Source organism: Equus przewalskii, chromosome 1 (assembly GCF_037783145.1).
Source record: "Equus przewalskii isolate Varuska chromosome 1, EquPr2, whole genome shotgun sequence".
Taxonomy (NCBI): domain Eukaryota; kingdom Metazoa; phylum Chordata; class Mammalia; order Perissodactyla; family Equidae; genus Equus; species Equus przewalskii.
This window is the reverse complement of record NC_091831.1, coordinates 145,011,262-145,033,246: the sequence shown is the minus strand read 5'-3', so window position 1 is coordinate 145,033,246 and position 21,985 is coordinate 145,011,262. Positions and strand designations below refer to the sequence as shown.

The 21,985-nt window shown below is 36.0% G+C and overlaps 1 protein-coding gene across 3 annotated transcripts in view; it reads left to right on the top strand.

The window, feature by feature from the left end:
• The window catches only part of CTDSPL2 (CTD small phosphatase like 2), an 89,582-nt gene that overhangs the window by 45,211 nt on the left and 22,386 nt on the right, over positions 1-21,985 (top strand). For all 3 annotated transcript variants that reach the window (XM_008531242.2, XM_008531243.2, XM_070581819.1), the window contains exons 3-7: positions 9,061-9,199; positions 10,736-10,885; positions 16,551-16,766; positions 20,428-20,506; positions 20,791-20,902. In XM_008531242.2, the coding sequence (XP_008529464.1) occupies positions 9,061-9,199; positions 10,736-10,885; positions 16,551-16,766; positions 20,428-20,506; positions 20,791-20,902 (696 nt within the window). The remainder of the gene's footprint in view (positions 1-9,060; positions 9,200-10,735; positions 10,886-16,550; positions 16,767-20,427; positions 20,507-20,790; positions 20,903-21,985) is intronic.

The following is a 21,985-nucleotide window of genomic DNA, read 5'->3' as shown; positions in this document are numbered from 1 at the left end:
AGAAAATAACCTACAAAGGAACCACCATCAGACTTTCAGCGATTTCTCTACAGAAACCTTACAGGTTAGGAGAGATTGGAGTGACATATTCAAAACTTTAATGGTTAAAAATCTTCAGCCATGAATACTCTATCCAGCAAAAATATCCTTCAGATATGAGGGAGAAATTAAACTTTTCCCAGACAAACAAAAGCTAAGGGACTTTGTAACCAAAAGTCCTCCACTACAAGAAATCCTTACGAAGTGTCTCATACCTGAAAAAAGAAAAAAAGGGAGTAAGGGGTCACAAAACACGCAGTAGGGAGACAAATAGATGGAATGTTAATAGGATAGCAAATATTCAACTATAGCATTAGGATGAAGGGAAGGAAATCACCAAAGCAAAGACAATCTTATCACTCTAACCACAAACTCACAACACAAGTTGGAATAAGAGATGAAAATGATAATTTAGGAGGGGAGGAGGAAAGGGACTGAATCAGTGTAGGCTAAGAAAGCAAGAGACCACCAGAAAATGGACTATGTTATACATGAGACTCTGAATACAAACTTCAGGGTAGCCACTAAACTGAAAAACAGAACAGAGACATACAACATAAATAAGGAAAAATCTAAGAAACCCAGCATAAGAAATTGCAGAAGTCAGTGTGTACGCTAAAACACACAGGACGAGAAACAAAGGAAACACAGGAAAACGGGAAAAGGAGCAACTGAATGACAGCATTAAGCCCTCATGCATCAGTACTCACCCTCAATGTAAATGGATTGAACACTCCAATAACAAGACACAGAGTGGCAAAATGGGTTAAAGAACAAGATCCAAAAATCTGTTGCCTCCGGGAAACACACCTTAGCTCCAAGGACAAACACAGGGTCAGAGTAAAGGGGTGGAAGACAATACTCCAAGCTAATAGCAAACAAAAGAAAACAGGTATCGCAATACTTTATATTAGACAAAACAGACTTCAAGATAAGGCAGGTAAAGAGAGACATAGAGGTCCAATATTATAATGATCGAAGGGACACTTTATCAAGACAAAATAACGCTTATAAATATTTATGCACCCAACACAGGAGCACCAAAGTTCATAAAGCAACTAGTAACACACCTATAAGAAGATATCAAAAATAACACAATAGTAGGGGACCTCAACACCCCACTCACATCAATGGACTGATCATCCAGACAGAAAATCAACAAAGAAACAGTGGAGCTAAATGAAAAGCTAAAACAGTTGGCCTTAATAGACATATGTAGAACACTCCATCCAGAAACAACAGAATACACAGTCTTTTCAAGTGCGCATGGAACATTCTCAAAGATAGACCATATGAAAATTTTTGTTTTTCAGAATTTTGAATATATCATTCCACTCTCTCCTAGACTGTTAGGTTTCTGCTGAGAAATCCACTGAAAGCCTGATAGGGCTTCCTGTGTAAGTTATTTTCTTCTGCCTTGCTGCTCTTAATATTTTTTCTTTGTCATTGACTTTTGTCAGTTTCACTTCTATAGCCTTGAAGAAAGTCTTTTTACATTGAATAATTAGGAGTTCTGTTAGCTTCTTTTACTTGTATTTCCAGCTCCTTCCTGAGGTTTGGGAATGTCTCAGCTATTATTTATTTAAAACGCTTTCTGCTCCGCTCTCCCTCTCTTCTCTCTCTGGAATACCTGTAATCCTTATGTTGCATTTCCTAAGTGAGTCAGATATTTCTCAGAGAATTTCTTCATTTCTTTTTGGTCTTAGTTCTCTCTCCTCCTCCATCTGAAGCGTTTCTTTATTTCTGTCCTCCAGACTGCTAATTCTGCCCTTGATAATATCAGCTCTCTTATTCTGGGTCTCTAGATCTTTCTTTATCTCATCCATTGTGTTTTTCATCTTCAGCATTTCTGATTGGTTTTTCTTTGTTGTTTCAGTCTCTTTTGTGAAGAATTTCCTCTGTTCATTAATTTTGTTTCAGGCTTCATTGAACTATCTGTATTTTCTTATAACTCTGAGTTTTTTTATGATAGCTATTTTGAATTCTCAGTTATTTAGGTTGTAAATTTCTGTGCCTTCAGGGTTGATTTTTGGGTGCTTCTCACTTTCCTTCGGGTCTGGAGTGTTAATATATTTATTCACACTATACGATGGCATGGATTTTTGCCTTCACATAGTGACAGTATCTGGTTTCAGCTTCCACCTGCTAACACTTGGGGGATCAAGAGCTGTGTATTCTAAGCCCGCCGTGATCCCTGACGTCTGTGCCTGTCCTTAGAATCTGTGCTGACAGGGCCCTTCTGTGATTTCCAGCTAGCTTGCTCACAGCTACTGCTTTTCTGACGTATGCACATGTGCTTTGGCCTGTTGGCTGAGGTGGAGCACTGGGTGGCGGGAGGGGCACTTTTTTGTGTGTGCACAATTCTGGGGGTGTTATTGCTCTGCCCTCACTATCTGCTCTCCTGGGGTAGTGGCTTGATGAAGCTACCCCCTCAATTTCTTAGCTGCCTCTGTGTGGGGCTTTCCCCTGGGCTGTAAGAGAATTTGGAAATGGAAGGTGTTCCTGTGGAGACCTGGCTCTCCTCTTTTCTCAGAGCTGTGAGTGCTCCCACCCTCTGGGTTCCTGCTGCTGGGGTGGGAGAGGATATCCCCTTACCTCTTTCTCCTTCCTGCAGGGTGTCCAGCACCTCCATCTTCAGATGTATAACTACATGGGTTCCTCAGAAGTCTTTTGTGTTGTGTGTATGTCCTTGGGTGGTATGTGAACATCTTTTACTTTGTATCTTAGGGGTGAGAGTCTAAGGGAAGAGCTCACTCCACCATGATGCTGACATCCTTTTATAGCTTAGTTTTAAACTTCTTTTTCAATTACTAAGAGAAGGGTGTTGTGAATTGGTCTACGTTGCGTTTCAGTTCCATCAACTTTTACTTCATGTATTTTGAAGCTCTGTTGTTAGATGCATATATGTTTATGATTGTTGGATATAAATTGTTGTTGTTACCACTGTGAAATTTCTCTTATTATTTCAAGTAGTACTATTTTCCTTGAGGTTTACTTTTCCTAATATTAATGTAGCCACACAGCTTTCTTGCTTAGTATTTGCATGATATACTTTTTTCCGCTCTGTGTATAAATACCCACTGTGTATTTCTATTCAGATTGTCATCTTTGGTCTATATACATTTAATGTCATTATTAATATGATTGAATTTAAATTCTCCCATTTTATTATTTATTCTGTATTTACCCCATTTGTTATTTGTTTCTCTCTTGTTCTAATCCTGCCTTCTTTTTGATGAACTAATTATCTTTCAGAATTCTCTTTTATCTCCTATATTGGCTTTTTAAAAATTACCTTTGTTGATGTATAACTAAGCAGAATAAAACACATCCATGTAAAGTGTATGTTTTCATCTTTTTTAACAGATTTATACACCCATGACCAAAAGTACCCTTACAGTCTTTGCAGACAGTCTCTCTGCATCAGCCTAGACAACCATTGATTTATTCTGTAACACCTCCTTCACCCAGTAGTATTCTATTCTATCAGTACATCACATATCATAATTTGTTTCTCCAGGTGGATTGTTTCCCTTATTTGGCTATCATTAATAAAGTTGCTATGAGTTTTTATATTTGAGACCGTGTGTGAGCATATATTTAATTTAAACTTGGGTGAATAATTAAGATTGATATTGCTGGGTCATGATAGATGTATGGTTATCTTTTTGGTGGTAGATTTATTGAGATATAATTCCAAGTTTTAGTTTTAATGAAGTCAAAGTTTTTTATTTTTTCTTTTGTTGCTTGTATTTTTGGTGTTATATCCAAGAAACCTTTGCCAAATTCAAGGTGATGAAGATTCAGCCTTAGTTTTCTTGTAAGAGTTTTATAGTTTTAGCTCTTACATTTAGCTCTTTCATTTATTTTGAATTAATTTTGTAGATGTAAGGTAAGGGTCCAACTTTATTCTTTTGCATCTTCATATCCAGTGGTCCCAGCACCATTTTTTGAAAGTGTGTTTAACTTTTAAGAAACTGCCCAGCTGCTTTCCAGAGTATTTGTACTATTTCACATTCTATCTAGTAATGTCTGATAGTCCTAGTTGCCCACATCCTCACCAGTATTTGATATTGTCAGTCTTTTTAACTTTAACCTCTCTACAGGGGTGGGGTGGTATCTCATTTTGTTTTTATTTTTCATTTCCGTGATGATTAGTGATGTTGAGTATCTTTGTGTACTTGTAGGTCATGTGTGGATCTCTTGTGAACTGGCACTTCAAATTTTTTCCTATTTGTGGGGGTTACTTTTTAACTTTTCTCTTGTGATTTCAGTAGTAGTTCCTCTCAAGCAAGTGGTTCTTAAACTTTCTGATCTCAGGATTCTTGATCTTCCTACAAATTATTGACAACCGTAAAAAACATTTGCTTATGTAGTTTATATGTATCAGTATATCTTATTAGATATTAAAACTGAGGAGTCTTGAAAATATCTATTCATTTATAATTACAATTATAAACCCACTACATGTTAATACAAATAACATTTTAACTATTTTCTCAAAATGAAAAGGAAATTAGTGGGAGGCATGACATCATTTACAATTTTGCACATCTCTTTAACAGTGGCTTCATAGAAGGTGATTTGAGTTATCATTGAAGCGTATCTAGGAAATCAAACATATATTTAGTAAAGAGAGCAGCATTTTAATATCCCTTTTTAGATAATTGTGGATACTCTGTGGATACTGTACCAAAACTTGACAAATCTTGGTCTAGTTCCTTAGGCTCTTATTCCAAGATTGAATTTGAAAGCACTGCAATGATGTTTTCATTGGTCTGTGTTGCACTTGGAGGATCTTTTACCTGTGTGTGACTTTGTAGCATTGTTTACCTATGTATGACTTTGTAACATCATGCACTGCTTATTTTGAAAGTATTGGTTCACTGAATTATGCAGTTCTTCCACATATGTGTCCACATGGACATATTTTGTCATTCAATATTAAAAAACATCACATTTGTCAGCATCCTCACTGATCTCAGCAGAGTCTTTAAGTATTGGGGAGCTGTCAAGCTCATGTTGCTGGCTCCAGGTTTTCTAATATTCCAATTTTTGCTTGAAAGCTCACAATAAAATTTTATTGTTGGCATCAAAAATTGTCAGTTTTTCTTGAAGTGACAGGCTTGCTTTGTTCACTTTTCAGAAAATATGTACTTGAAGTAAAAATAGTTTTCTTTTGGAAAAAGTAGTCTAATTCAGTCTACAAGTCAAACAATCACTCAAATGCTTTTTCTCAAGACAGTTGTGGAAGCACACAGGTTTGCAGCAGAAGTGCTTTATGAATACTTCCCATCTCATATAGAATGTTAACACATATTTAACGGTTGAGATTTAATTATTTTTACACCTTCAAGAAGGACGTTCTTAAGTAGAGCTTGCATTATCCTCCACCCCGCGTGCAAGTATGTGGCAGTGAAGAATACAGTGACTAATGGGTGTCAGTGCCTTAGTTTGGGCTAAAGTGGCAGTAGTTATATCCTCTATTGCTTTTGCACAGTCATTGCAAATGTCAACACGAAGTATTCCAGGATAAACTGAGATGCTAAAAAATTATTCGCCACTTGTGTTTGTTACCCTGTGTTCATGGGTAAAGAAGCTCTTTGATGATTAGTTGATGCTAGTACCAGATAAATAGAGTCAAACAGAAAGTCTGGCCACATCCGTAAGGGAAGAGTCTAATTTCTGTAGACCAGATATTAACTCATTTTCTGTACCTGCAGATAAGTCTTTATTTCAGTGAGTTTCTTTATCATTGAAAGTAGAAGTACCTGTTTCTCCCCCCTGTCCCAGTAATTTTATTGAGATCATAATGGTTCATAACATTGTGTAATTTTGGGTGTATATTATTATTTATAAATTTCTGAATAGACTTCACCGTGCTCACCACCAGTAGTCTAATTTTTGTCCGTCACTGTACATATGTGCCCCTATACCCCTTTCACCCAACCTCCAACCCCCTTCCCCTCTGGTAACCACTAATCTGTTCTCTTTATCCATGTATTTTGTTATCTTCCACGTAAAAGTAAAATCCTGCAGTATTAGTCTTTCTCTGTTTGGCTCATTTCGCTTAACATCATACCCTCAAGGTTCATCCAAGTTGTTGGAAATGGGATGCTTTTGTCTTTTAGTGACTGAGTAGTAGTCCATTGTGTATATGTATGTATACACCACATCTTCTTTATCCATTCATCTGTAGAAGGGCACTTGGGGTGCTTCCACTTCCTGGCTATTGTAAATAATGCTGCAGTGAACATAGGGGTGTATAAATCTCTTTGGATCATTGATTTCAAGTTCACTGGATAAATACCCAGTAGTGGGATAGCTGGCTTGTATGGTATTTCTTTTTTTTTTTCTTTTTTTTCGTTTTAAGGTTTTATTTTTCCTTTTTCTCCCCAAAGCCGCCTGGTACATAGTTGTATATATTTTTAGTTGTGGGTCCTTCTGTTTGTGGCATGTGGGATGCCACCTCAGTATGGCTTGACCAGCGATGCCATGTCTGCACCCAGGATTCAAACCAGTGAAACCCTGGGCTGCATGGTTCATCAGGAAAGTAAAAAAATTTCAGTTCAGCTGTTATGGGGGCAAAAGCTCTCTCCTATGTCTGCCCCACCCCCTTCCATGAACCTTCCCCCCACCAGTTTTTAAGTAAAAGTCATGACCTCATCTAGGAGGGACTCTTCTGTGGCAGTTTGCATTTTCTTTTGTATCTGTCTTGGCAACCCTGTTGGCTTAAAGCTTCTCTTCTCAGTTCCCATAAGCCCTTGTTTCCGCTTCTCTGTTTTTAATACCTTTTATTAAGCCCTGAGGTAGCGTTTCAGCTGCCCTTAGCTGCCTGACTGGGGCGTCCCAAGGTATCTCTGGAGAGCCCAATCTTTGTTTTTGTTTAGTGCTCTGGTTACAGAGTTACAGGGGTATTGACTAATCTGCACCAACATATCTCTCTCTACCCTCCTGGACCCATTTTTTTCTGTAACCCTTGTTGTTTTTAGTGTTGCAGAATACGAAGTTTTCAGGGATGTATGTATTTATGTTATAGTAGATGCACTAAGAGATTTCTTCAAGAAGATGCCAGAGCTTAGTGTAATTGGCTTTGCGGCATTATTTCTCTTCTTGAAGGACTTTATAAAGAGAACCTCTTTATTTTCTAGTTATGGAAATCCCATGTTTGGGATATGAGACTTCCTGTTCATCATTTTAAAATGCAGGGGAATGATAAACAGTAAAATTTTGAGGAATTTTGTTGTGGGTCACTGAAGCATTATTTTGTGCTATAATGACCTATTGTTTTGATGGAGCTACATAAAATTATAGAAACTGCTGAATAAAAGTAAAGTTCTATATTGAATGATGTTTATAGTATTATCTTTTTTCTATTTTGATCCAAATAGGGAATTGTAATTTTGGCTATTTACAATACCAAGGTTTGTTTCAGAAATAATAAAACAATATTCAACCTTTCGAAAATGCATAGTTGTGTATTATATTATTTGCTGTGGTGTAAAAGCATTGAATACAAAAAATTAGAGCTTATTCCTATTGAATAAGAATGTTGGTTATATGTATAAATTATAATATGGATTTAAAAATCTAATTCTTATCAAAAGATTTCAGGTAATCTCATTAAAGCAGCAAGGAATTATAGGCCAATATCACACTGTGTAAGAAAATCGCTCACGTGGTAGGTGACTCTAGAAAAATTTTACAAATGAGAATAGATGAATAAATGGAGAAAAACAGATCAGGCTATTCTTGGAATATACTACTTTAGTCAGTAATACTGTAGAAATAGTGTAAACTGATCATGTGGATTTACTCCATATAAGGAAATGAATAGAAACCTTTGTTAAGGAGTAGACTCCTGACTGTTAATTTGGGCATTTAAAGAATTGAAGTTGGCATTGGGGATGTGGCAGTGGCAGTCTATTATTTTTGTGTCATTTTTGGTAATATGTCATGTGCTAGCAAATTCCATTGGGGTTCTCTCTGTTACCCTGAATGCTCAAGGAAATGACCTCTGTTCTTTTGGGTAATTCTAAGAATAAGGAAAAATTGCTGAAAATTCAGAATTTCTACAGTATGGAAAAATTTTAATGGACCCTGGGGAAGGGATCCGAATTGTGACGATGCTATAATTACATTTGTATATTGTAATTGCATTAATAAATATTCTTACAACACTGTCAAATTTTCTGTTGAGTATTAATTCTGTTTTATTTCTCCTGGATGTGAAAAAAAGGGGAAATTATATTACACCATATTTTATCTTCTTTTAAAATAGAAGTGTAATTGATATACAGCATTATATTACTTTCAGGTGTACAACATAGTGATTCAATATTTGTATACGTTGTGAAATGAATGCCATAGTAAGTCAACACCTGTCACTATATGTAGTGACAGAATGTTTGTTTTCTTGTGATGAGAACTTTTAAGATTTACTCTGTCAGCAACTTTCAAGTATGCGACACAGTGTTATTAACTGTGGTTGCCATGCTGTACATTACATTCCCATGGTTTACTTAATTTATAATGGAATTTTGTACTTTTTGGCTCCCTTCACCCATTTCACCCACTTTCCACCCCTCTGCCTCTGGCAACCACCAATCTGTTCTCTGTATCTATGAGTTTGGAGATTTGTTTTGTTTTGTTTTTACGATTCCACATGTAAGTGAGATCACATGGTGTTTGTCTTTCTCTGTCTGACTTATTTCACTTAGCATAATGCCCTCAAGGTTCATGCATGTTGTTGCAAATGGCATGATTTCAGTTTTTTTATGGCTAAATAATATTCCATTGTATATATACACCACATTTCATTTGTCCATTCATCCGTTGATACACCACATTTCATTTGTCCATTCATCTGTTGATGAATCCGTTGTTTCCATATCTTGGCTATTGTAAATAATGCTTCAATGAATGGGGGGAGTGCATATCATATTTTATCATTTTAAAAGTGTTACCTATAAGGCAGAGTGACTGTGCTCAATGCATGTTTTTTTTTTCTTATATCTTAAGGAAGAGAGAGAAAATCCTTCGAAACGGAGTAGAATTGAACGTGATATAGATAATAATTTGATTACATCAACACCAAGAGCAGGAGAAAAGCCTAACAAACAGATATCTCGAGTAAGACGGAAAAGTCAAGTAAATGGAGGTTTGTTAATATTTAGATACTGTTTTATTAGGTGTAAGTAGAGATCTCACCTGACATGTTTCTTTTCTGTTTTTTTGAGCAGTTTCTGCCTTATTTTTTAATCTTCTTTGTATTAAATATTAGTAGCACAAATTGAAATAAAAATTTGCCTTCCTAATGTAAATCTACTTTGAATTAAAATGACCAATGAAGGCAGAGCAACTAGCTTTATACTATTTAGCATGAAAATGTATATGGAGCAATATTTTTGACCTCTAATAAACTCATTCCTTAAAGCAATAATAATTTTGACCTACTTTATTTGAGATATATACAAAGAATTTGTTTCTGGATCCAGGAATTTCAGAGTTCAGGGGGGGCTTGGATCACTTAAGGCTAGTGATTCTCAACTAGGGGTAGTTTTGTTCCCAGTGGACAACTGTCAATGTCTGGAGGGCTTTTTGGTTGTCACAACCTGTGGAGGGGTTGCTACCGGCATCTAGCAGGTAGAGGTCAGGAACGCTGCTAAACGTTCTACAATGTACAGGATTGTACACAACAAAGAATTACCCAACCCAGAAGTCAATAGTGCCACTGTTGATAAACCCTGTTCTAGGTCGATACTTTACTGTATCACGGAGAAGCTCCTCAAAGTCAAAAAGGAGAAAACCAAGGACAAGCAGAGAAAGCTATAAAGAACAACAATTTAGAGCATGGAGGGCTGCTTTTTAACTAACGCTCTTTTATGCACAACAGCAATAATAATTCCTTACCTCTTTCCCCTCAATGTAGTATTTCTATTGTTAGAATTGACCTTTAGAGAGAAAAGGGATAAAGAAACAAGTTAAAAGAGCTATATGGCAAAGAAGGAAAGAAATGTGATAGATACCAGGTAAAGCTGTGGAGGGTTGACGATGATAAATCAGAACATTTGTTTGAGTTTTATTTTATGTTTTCTGAAAACCCGTGAAAGTTTTTTATTCATAAGAAACTTAAAAAAAAAACTGGTTATTCTTCCTAACTGCTCTGAATTGGTGCCTCGATATCCGTAAGTAATTTGACACTGCTATATGTAGTCTTCTGCTTCAATAGACTGTGTTGCCTCTAATTACTTAGCTGTTACTCATTAGAAGTAGATTGGAGGAGGGGTTTTATGAAGTAGGCAGCATCTCAAATTGTAAATAAACAAAGACAAAATCTTGCATTTGTGTTTTTGATAGTGTAATTTGTTTACTTAAAAAATTTATTTCATTTTCTGTTATACTGTGTTGAAGTCTTTCATTTTATACAATTCTAGATGTAAATCTGCTTTGAAAAAACTCAGTAAATTTAGCATTTATAATGGATTATAAATAAATTTGTTATAAAGATCATTTGATTTACAAGTGATTTACCTCAGGATTTCTTTAAATAATAATTTTTCCTAACACTAATGTTAATCAGTTTTCGTGAACTATTTTGAAGGAAAAAAGTTATTTTTGTAATGAATGGATTAGAACAAATTTCTGAAAGTCCTGTTACCTGGATTGCAACTTTTTTCTTCTGTTTCTTTCTTAGAAGCTGGTAGTTATGAAATGACAAATCAACATGTAAAACAAAATGGGAAATTAGAAGATAATCCTTCCTCTGGCAGTCCTCCAAGGACTACCTTATTGGGGACCATATTTTCTCCTGTCTTCAACTTTTTTTCACCAGCAAATAAAAATGGTAAGTATAAACCATAACCATAGTTTAGGTTAAAAAAATTAATAGTTTTCCTCGCTTTTTAGAAGATCTGTTTGATTTCACTGGCATGTTTTGTCAGTGTCTTATGTTTGTTTTCAGCCTCATTAAAAATACACAGCTCCTGGGCCGGCCCTTGTGGCCAAGTGGTTTAAGTTCCACATGCTCTGCTTTGGCAGCCTGGGCTCGTGGGTTTGGATCCTGGGCACAGACCTACTCCACTCATCAGCTATCCTGTGGAGGCATCCCACATACAAAAAATAGTGGAGGATTAGCCAAGATGTTAGCTCAGGGCTAATCCTCCTCAAGCAAAAAGTAAAAGATAAAAAAACCCCACAGCTCCTAAAAGGTATTATTTTTAGTGACTGAAATAAATATGTTATGTTTAATTCTATTGAAGTGAATGAACTCTTCTTTTACTCTCTGAAAAGCTAGATGATAAACTTTGTGCTGGAGGGAAAGTTTTATTTTTTCTGTGTTGAGATGAATTCTGTTATCCTTAGTGTGTCCAGGAAAGAATCCAAAAGCATTTTCAATATTCTAGATCATTAAATGGAATTCATTGAATATTTTAAGTGAGCTGAAACTAGGTCATTTTTTGTAATAGTTTATTTGTATTTATTTGTATTATCATTTGCTTGATTTTTTTTCTCCTTAGGGATCTTCAATTTAGACAAATAGTAAAACTACCCTAATTCAAATGAATTGAAGGTTTTCATTATTTAGCGCCTTTGCAAAAGAATCAAATTTACTTCTTTCTTAACATATTTTTAAAAAAGATTTAGCTAGTGCCCTGTCTTTTCTGATGATTAATACTTAATTTCATACATCATAATTTAGTCTCTAGGTTATTTGAGGGCAAGAGATCATGTCTTTATTTTTGTGTCTGTCATGTTTTTTGGTACAGTATTGGGCTCATGGAAAATTGCTATTAAGTGCATGTTGCCAGGTTATTTAAACTCTAATTTAAATTATGTTTCTGAGTGATAATGCAATTTTTAAAAGGCAAAATGGTGCACTGTAAACTCAAAATGCCCTGGGGGCGAAAATAATGCGTATTAACACATTTAAGGACTGTGTCATCCTATAGTAGAAACAAAACAAAAAACTACCTTTAACTTTGTTTAACCTGATATTTCTTAGAGATATTTGACCAAGAACTCTTTTCTGTGGAGCGTCTGTTAACATCTTGTAGAAATGGTACCTCAAATAGAACATTTTTGGAACTGTTGGTGTAGTGGAAAAAGAATGGGCTTGGGAATTAAACTTTTTAAAAATTCCGCTCTGCCGCTGTTTAACCATGTTACCTTGGACCAGTTCTTTAAATTCTTTAGCCTCTTAATTTGTGAGAGAGGATAATTATACTTAAATAGGAGGGATGATCTGAAGATTTTGGTTCATTCAGCAAATACTGAGCATCTGCTGTGTTCCAGCTGTTGTGTTAGTCACTGGAGATTTGAAGATGATTAACACATGGTCCTTGTCCTCAAGGAGCCTGCTTTTTACAAGATGGGGAGATATATGTAAATAACTATAATAAATTTTTATAGGGACATTGATAGAATTATGGGGTAGTAGGGTATTCAGAGAGTGGAGTCGTCCTGTATTCTGGGTGGCAGCTCACAAAAGGCTTCATAGACAAGCTGAATCTTGAAAGGAGGTAAAGGGCATTCCATGTAGAGGGAGCAGCATGAGCAAAGGCATAGTGTATTTGAGAAACTGAAATTAGTTTGTCGTAGATGGAGCATTATATTTGAGGAGTCAGGGATAAGATAGGAGAGCTAGGGCCGGCCCAGTGGTGCAGCAGTTAAGTGCGCACATTCCGCTCGGCGGCCCGGGATTCCCCGGTTTGGGTCCCAGGTGCGGACATGGCACGGCTTGGCAAGCCATGCTGTGGTAGGCGTCCCACATATAAAGTAGAGGAAGATGGGCACAGATGTTAGCTAAGGGCCAGTCGTCCTCAGCAAAAAGAGGAGGATTGGTAGCGGATGTTAGTTCAGGGCTAATCTTCCTCAAAAAACAAAAAGAGCTATACAGAAGTCAGATTATAGAGCTAACATGGTAAGATATTTGAACTTTATCCTTAATCAATGGGAGATGTTTGAAAGGTTTTAAACTGGTGAGTAATATGAACAGATTTGTGTCTTCTAAAGATCTCTTTGGCAGTAGTGTGTAGGCTAGATTCTAAAGAGGCTGGATGCAGGGAGAACAATTAGTAGACTTGTAATGCATGTGAGACTTCATGTGAGCTTCATTGTGGTGGTAGAGAAAAGAAGGATCAGAGATACGGAACGGATAAATTTGGGGCACAGATTGGAGGTGAAAGAGAAGAGAGATTAAGAGACACAAGGTTAGATTTTCAAGAGAGAGAAGTAAGATCCTGGGAGATAGCTAATTGAATTTAATTTGGGCCATGCTGAATTTGAGATGCTATGAAACAACCAAATAAAAATGTCTAGTAGCAATTTGTCATTCTGATGTGGAGCTTAGAAATCTGGGTTTAAACAGTAGACCATGCTAAGATTATCAGTTTACAGGTTTTAATTGAAACCAGTGGAGTAAATGATCTATTTGGTTCAACAAACTAAGACTAGAATCTTGGAAAACCTTTAAGGACTGGACAAAGTAAAAGAAGCCAACAAAGGAAACATGGAGGAAGCTAGAAGGGAAATTGTGTCATAGAAGCCAAAGGAAGAGAGAATATCAAAACCCAGGATCAAATAATTGTAAAGATAGAAGCAAAGGAAATGAGCGTTGAAAAGATACTATTGAACCTTGCAATTAAAAGGTCATTGGTTTCTTTTGCCAGAACAGTTTCAGAGGGATGGTTGGAGTTGGAAGCCTGACATCCTTGGGGAAAAAGAGTAAAATGGAGGTTAAGACAGGAAGCAGCCAGTGTAGATTACTGTAATGGGGAACTTGCATATGAAAGAAATTAGATCACAAGGCCTCAAGGGATGATCTGTATTTTTGTGAGAGACAAGCATGTTTTTAAGCCTCAGGGAAGAGTCTAATAGGAAGAGGTTGAAAATAGAAGAAAAAGGATAACTAATAAAGATTCCATGCTGCCAGGGAACAGGTGGAAGAATTAGAATTGAAACTGGGAGAAGAGACATTTTTCTCCGATGCTGGAGGAAAGAAGCTGGGAAGGTGTGTGCAAAAGTAGTTGTTCGGGCAGAAGAAGTTGAAGTTACAATTTTTTCTTTGAAGGAGGAGATGGTGTCCTGGGGGCAGTGATTGGAGGGGATAGTGAAGGTTTCAAATGTTTGCTGTTGGGGCTGGCCAGGTGGCGCAGAGGTTAGGTTCGCACGTTCCACTTCTCAGTGGCCCAGTGTTCGCTGGTTCAGATCCCGGGTGCGGACATGGCACCGCTTGGCAAAAGCCATGCTATGGTAGGCGTCCCACGTATACAGTAGAGGAAGACGGGTATGGATGTTAGCTCAGGGCCAGTCTTCCTCAGCAAAAAGAGGAGGATTGGCAGTAGTTAGCTCAGGGCTAATCTTCCTCAAAAAAAAAAAAATTAAATTAAAGTATTCTGTTAAAAAAAAAATGTTTGCTGTTGAGTGTAAGTAAAGAAGCTGATTGACCCATGGGCAAGTACTGAACAGCATGCTATAGGCCTAGCTAAGATTAATAAAATCCTCCAGGATTTTATTTGGAGTATGACCACTCTTTATAATTGTTCTCTTCAGTAGCCTGAGAGTAGTGCTTGAGAAGTGTGTTAGATTGATTCAAAAGTAATTTCTATGATAGATGACAGTGTAAAGACAAGGGAACAAGGACACTGAGGTTGCTGGCTTGAAAGTGATTTAAGTGCTACATCATGAAGTCTAACTAGATGAGGAGGGTGGGGAAGAAGCCGTTGAGGGATGTGTTTGGAATAAAAGAGACAGGTCTTTATCAAAGATGAAGACTGCACTTAATAAGAGCATCAGAGAGATAATTAGAAGATTAAGAGGTTGTGTAGAGGACTAATATATTTGAATTTTAGGTTTCAGAGGTGAACAGTTTCTTAGTGTTGATGTCCAGATTACGGCCATGGTAATAATTGCTAAAGAGTATTATGAATGAAAATGGAGCTAAAGAGTGCAAGACCTTTGAGGATTAGTCATTGGATGAATCATTGACATCATCTCTAATAACAACTAGACAGGGGTTTAATGGAGCAGTAAACTGGTAGCTAGGTGTTAAATTCCTCTGTGATTAAGAGAGGATGTTGGCGATAGATGGTAGATGACAGGAGTGGGGGTAAGTGAAGAATTATATAGCCAGGTGACATCAGTCTCCTGGAGCAGGCATTTTTGCACATTAATAGAAAACCAAGAGTGGTAGCGGCAATGGAGATAAGTGAATTCTGATTCAGTTAGTACATTGAGTATGGGAGAATAAAGAGCTTTGAGGGAAGGGTATCAGGAAAAGAGATGTTTTTTGGAAAGAGGTTAAATCTAAAGCAGTGAGGGAGAAGGAATATTCTGTGAGGAAGGTGAGAGTATTGGAGGTTGATTTTGTTGTTGAAAATGACATTTGGAGGGTTCTGTAAAGAAATGGAAAGAGTTGAGGTCATTCCATAGTGGCAGAACGATTGGGCAGCAGAGTCATCTAGGTAATGGCTATGTATAATGAGGAAACTAACCTCAGTCTCTGTTACTGAGATGAATCTTGTTGAGAAATTTTTCTTGTGTCTCTGAGTAAAAAGGGTCTCGAGGTTAGGGTAACAGTTAGCTCATTCATGGATAACTGCCTCTGGTTTAAAAATTACAGCTGCCTACAATGGCTTAGGATGCTTAGTACAGGAAGGATCAGGAGCTGTTAGAGGATAATGGATATGTATAATGCCTACCACATAGTAGGCACATAATAAATGATCTTTGCCTTAATGAAAAGTAGTTCTGTAGTCAACAATACTGTATTATATACTTCAAAGTTGCTTGGAGACTAGATCTTAAATGTTCTCAACACAAAAAAGAAATGATAATTAGGTGGTGGGATATAGGTGTTAGCTAAATGCTGGTTTGGTGATCATATTGCAGTATATAAATGTATTAAATCAACATGTACACAATGTTATCTCAGGTATATCTTAGTAAAATTAAAAAAACTTCTAAATTATGACTTGTTTCACTATAAATGGGTGTTTCCAAACTATTTGAACACTTAAGAAAAACTTTGTTCACAAATACTGCTCAAGCTTATAATATTCTTTAATCCTCGTTGTTTGTACTGTCTAGAAAAGACTTACTAAACAATGGTATCCTCAGATTTGTGTTCATCACATTTAGTTTTTCTAAATATTTGTTTTTATTTTTTAAATTTTAATTTAATTTTTATTGAAATATATTTGACTTATAATGTTTAAAGTGTTGATTTGATTTAGTTATGTATTGTAATGTGGTTGCCATTGTAATGATAATTAGTACCTCTGTCACATTACATAATTATCCTTTTTAGTGGTTCTAATCTCTTAGCAAGTTTGGTGATTATAATACAATATTGTTGTCTGTATTCACTACACTGTGCATTAGATCTCTAGGGCTTATTTACTACTCATTGTAAATTTGTACCCTTAAACAACGGCTCTTCTGTCTGCGCCCCCCACCCCCCAACCTTTGAGTTTTTAAATGATTGTGAGTACACTGACTCATGATTTCAGGAACATCAGGATCCGATTCCCCAGGACAGGCTGTGGAAGCTGAAGAGATAGTAAAACAACTTGATATGGAACAGGTGGATGAGATCTCTACCAGTACTACTACGTCAACTAATGGAGCAGCTTACTCAAATCAAGCAGTTCAAGTGAGGCCATCGATAAATAATGGTTTGGAAGAAGCAGAAGAAACAGTTAATCGTGATATCCCACCCCTTACAGGTGAAGAAAATTCCTTTTATTATGCATCTTCACAAATAGTTTATAAAAATACAGTATTTCATATTTTTTCTTAAGTAGGGAGATTAAATGAGTAAGGTTGTCTCCCTTGAAATTAAGAAAATTAAAATTAGAAATAAAACTTTCTCCCAAAAATCCAGTCATTTTGGGAGACATTTTGAAATTGAATTTTTTTTAAAGGTTGTTTTGACTGAGTATTAGTCATTTTAAAGTTTATTTGTATCAATCTTATTACTCGGAGACGTTTAACACAACTAGAAAAATATATGCTCATATTTATGAACATGCTTATTATAATTGCACCAGTCTTAGACCCTTAGGTCTGAAATCTCTACCTAGAGGCAGTCTCATTCCTTCAGATTTGTTTCATACATAGATGACATTCCCAAAAAAGAAGCTTCTGTTCCTGGATCCTTATGAAAGCCTACCACAATTGTTGGGTCCCTCAACCAGTTGTCATGGAAATGTAGAAATGTGTGAGATCAGAGGGTTGTGGTAGATAAAGACATATAAAGCTAAAAGATGAAATTATGTTCATCATGCTTAAAAGCAGAAATAAAACTGAAGGTGGCCATCTTTTCCCAGAGGGAGATCTTAGACTTTCATTTTAGGTTTGTTTTTTTATTCCTTATGGTGCCAGGTATTTGAGAGAGTTAGTACATGTATATTGGTGAAGAAATATAGTTTGGTATAAGGAAGTAGAATGATGTTCTTCTCTTGAATATAAAGGGGAGACTTTTAAAAAATCATTGAAACAGCAGAAAACATTTAAAGAAAAAATGCATATATTATGAAACATCTATACAGTGCAATCTAATAATATCAATATGAAGAGAAAAGCAACATAATGGAGGAAAGATTTAAGTTCATTACAGATTAATATCTATAATGTTAAACATAATATTTATAATATTAATATCTATAAAGTTAAATTATAATGTTATAACTTAGGAATGATACTGAATTTAACAAGCAAATCAACATGGATTATGCACATAGTTCATCCTTGGATGGATAAGATTTGCAAATGAACCTCTTGACCTATCATTTTATGCTGATTACCCAGTCTTACAGGCTAGTGAATGGTAACATACAGATCAAAGTCCAGGGCTCTTGGCTTCCTGTTTGATGTTTTTTAAATATTTTTGTGCTGCTGTATAAACCTTTTTATTTTTTCTGACAACTATGAAAATAGAGAAGGGATTTCTATAATCTTCGTGGTTTCTAGAGGAGAAAAGAAAAGACAACTCCAGTTGTCTCATTCATTCATTTATTCTGTTATTGAACAACTATTTTTCGTGGGGGGCACTGTTTATAAAGATGAATAAGATATGCTCCTTGACCCTGAAGAGTACGTGATCTAATTGATGAGCCAAGTATTTGCAAAAATTACTGTATAGTGTGGTGAGTGCTATTATAAATAAATGAGCAAAATGATGAGGCAGCACATTGCACTTATTCTGTTTGGGAGGATCATGAGAGGATAGAAGTAGAATTTTTCCTGATCTTAAAAGACGAGTACAAGTGACAAAAGTATTACTTTTCCTTAACTTCCAGAATGTAGCCAAAGAAAACAGGAAGGAAGGAGGCTGGCTCTACCACTTACTTAGCCGTGTGACTTTGGACGACTTATTTAAACTGAGACAGTTTTCTTAGCTTTAAAATGGTATAATAATTCAGGGTTTTGAAGGTTAAATGAGATGAAATATGAAAAATACGTAGCATGAAGGTCATGAAATATTACTTTTACCCTTTCTTTGAAGTTAACAGGAATTTGAAACAGTAAAGTGGTTGGAAGATAGATATTTTCCATTATCACCTTGTGCTGATGAACCATTATTGGCATACAGTTGTTACAAATGAACAAAAATTCTGCTTTACATCTGTTGTCATTCATTGAACGTACACTCTGTATTGGCTCTATCTCAGAAGGTACTAATACATGATAATAGCAAAAAAAAAAGGTTAATTTTTGTCCTGAAACACTGTTATCCACCAATATTCCATTCCTGTAGACAGATTACAGCAATTCTTATTGAGTTCCACTGTCTTAGTCCTTTCTGGCCACTTTAACAAACTACCATACATTTGATGCTATATAAATCTTGGGAAATCTGAGATCAAAGTGCCAGTGGGTTTGGTGTCTGGTGAGGGCCTGCCTTCTGGTTCATAGCCAGCTGTCTTCTTTTTTTTTTTCTTTTCCCCCTTCTCCCCAAAGCCCCCCAGTACATAGCTGTATGTTCTAGTTGTGAGTGCCTCTGGTTGTGCTATATGGGACACCACCTCAGCATGGCCTGATGAGCGGTGCCATGTCCATGCCCGGGATCTGAACCGGCAAAACCCCAGGCCGCTGAAGCAGAGTGTGAGACCTGAACCACTCAGCCACTGGGGTGGTCCGACAGCTGTCTTGCTGTGTTCTCACAGGCAGAAGCTATGTGAGCTCTGTGGAATCTCTTTTATAATGATAGTAATCCCATTCATGAGGGCTCTACCTTTATGACCCAGGGACCTCATGACCTCCCAAAGGCTCCACCTCCAAATACCATCACATCAGAGATTAGGTTTCAACATGAATTTGAGGGAGGGACACAAACATTCAGTCTTCAGTGTCCATCTTAAACTTTTATCTCTGAGACATTACCTGTTTAGCTTGTAAGTTATCTTTGTCCTCTACTTGAATTTAAGTTGTAATTATTGTCTTAGAAAATTCTCAACATAATTTCTAAAGCTCTATCAATTGATACAATTTTAGCTCAAACATAGAATGGACTGTGTGTCATGGAATATAGAATTGCTTCTTGATTATTTTTAAGTTGCTTATAAATTAGAAGTAAAATAATGGGTATTCTAAAGCAGTGATTTCTATAGAAAGCATTTCTTAACTTTTTAAGATCATAGACAGTCTTGAGATTCCTGGGAAAATGTAGATACAACAGTTTTTCATAAGTCTTCAAGAAGTTCATGAACCTCTTAAAGACTGTTATGGACCTCGGATTGAAAAGTACCTTTGGGGCTAGCCTCAGTGGCCTAGTGGTTAAGTTCAGTGTGCTCTACTTTGGTGGCCCGGGTTCCATTCCTGGGTGCAGACCTACATCACTCGTCAGTGGCCATGCTGTAGCAGCGGCTCACATACAAAAAGAGGAAGATTTGCAACAAATTGTTAGCTCAGAGTGAATCTTCTTCAGGGGGAAAAAAAAGTACCTTTGGGTCTATTGTCCACACACATATATTGACTAACTATGTATAGGGCACTTTGTGAAGTATTTCTGCCATAAGAGCACCATGAAATTTTTATGGTTATACATATAAACACCATCCAGGTAGATACTGAATTTTTGTGGAGTGTATTTGTCTAGTAATAAGTAGTAAATTTTCTATTAGCTTTTAGGGATTTTAATTCTGCTGGCCATGATCTAGCTTGACGTTTTGTCTATAATGGTAATGTTTTCCTTTGGCTCTGGAGTTAGATCCGTGTGTTAATAAATCTGCTTTTAAATACCGTTTACAAGTTATTTCTGTCTTATCTTTAACCTCATATACACAGAGCTTCAGGAGGATCTTATATAAAGGCAGTAAAAATGTATACTTCATGGAAGCATTAAGTGGGTAAAAGTAACATTTTGTTTCTCACTTTATTAAATAGCACCAGTAACTCCAGATAGTGGTTATTCATCAGCCCATGCAGAGGCCACCTATGAAGAAGACTGGGAAGTATTTGACCCGTGAGTATTTTTTTCTTTTCCCTCTTGGAGCAGAATGAAAGTACACGTGTGGAAGGGTGGCTGAGTGGTATATTGCAAAGAGCATGTGATCTGTAGGTATTAGTACTTTTATTGAGTTACTGAAATACTAATTTGTATATTTTCAGTTTTATTTACATGTTTTATAAGTTTGGTTTACTAGGTTAAATCAGCATTATTTAATTAAAGATTTAAAGATGAATTTAGTAATATGTTTTATATTAGAAATTTTAAATGTTGAAATTTTCTTAAAATTTGGTTTATAGCTATTATTTTATCAAACACGTTCCACCACTGACAGAAGAACAACTAAATAGGAAACCTGCTCTTCCATTGAAAACAAGAAGCACACCAGAATTCTCCCTAGTTTTAGACCTGGTGAGTATATTATCCGTAGAGGTGGGGAAAATAAAGGCGTTAAATTCCTTTTTTAAAACACTAGCCCAAAATACCTAAAGAATGCAAGTGATGAATAGCCTTACACATTACCTATAAACATCTCTTAGATGTTCTGAAATGTTTTTATTTTAAGCATAGTCTAATGTGAGGGTTCCCAGTTTGCTGGTATCAGGTACCTTTTGAAAATAAATTAGGCTTTTATTTTTTTATATATTTAAGAAATATAAGAATAATTATATATATATAATTTATATGTATATAAGAATAATTATATATATAAGAAATGTATAAATAAAATATATATTTATTTTGTGTATACATTAATTCTTACCCACATACTCCTGAGACCCTTGTGATTACTTTTTTCTTTTTAAATCTTCCAATAAATTCTAATTTTATTTCTTTCCTAGATTTCACCTTTTTTTGGGTCAGGATCATGTTTTCCTAAAGGACCAAATATAATCTGGGTCTCAATGAGTTAACCTTATCCAAGACCATACTCCTTTTCCTATTCTTCTTTTTGCATATTATGTAATAACAATAACTTTTTTCTCCCCTTCTTCTCCCCAAAGCCCCCCAGTATATAGTTGTATATTTTGGTTGTGGGTCCTTCTAGTTGTGGCATGTGGGATGCCACCTCAGCATTAATACCAATAACTTTTTATTAATAGATTCTCAGAAGCAAAATCTCTTAATGCTGACTAATAAAAACCTTTAATATGCTCTCTGGGTGTGATTTAAAAATTTATATTTTAGGGTACCAGAAAAGCTTTGACAACTGAATATCGCGTATCTTTTGCTAACCAAATTTAACATATGTTCACTGTATTTATCATGTGCCTGCAATTTCTTGATATTAGCAAAAAATATATATTATATAATATTGGAAAACATTTTATTTAGCCGTGGTTACTGGTACCCTGTATTGGAGATGTGGTTTGGTTCTCATAAAAAATTTATCTTGAGGAAAAGCATATTATTTAAATCTTAACTAGCATATATAGTTCTGTTTTGAGAGTTCAGCACCTTAGCCTTTGCCCAGCCAAAGAGATGTAACAGAGG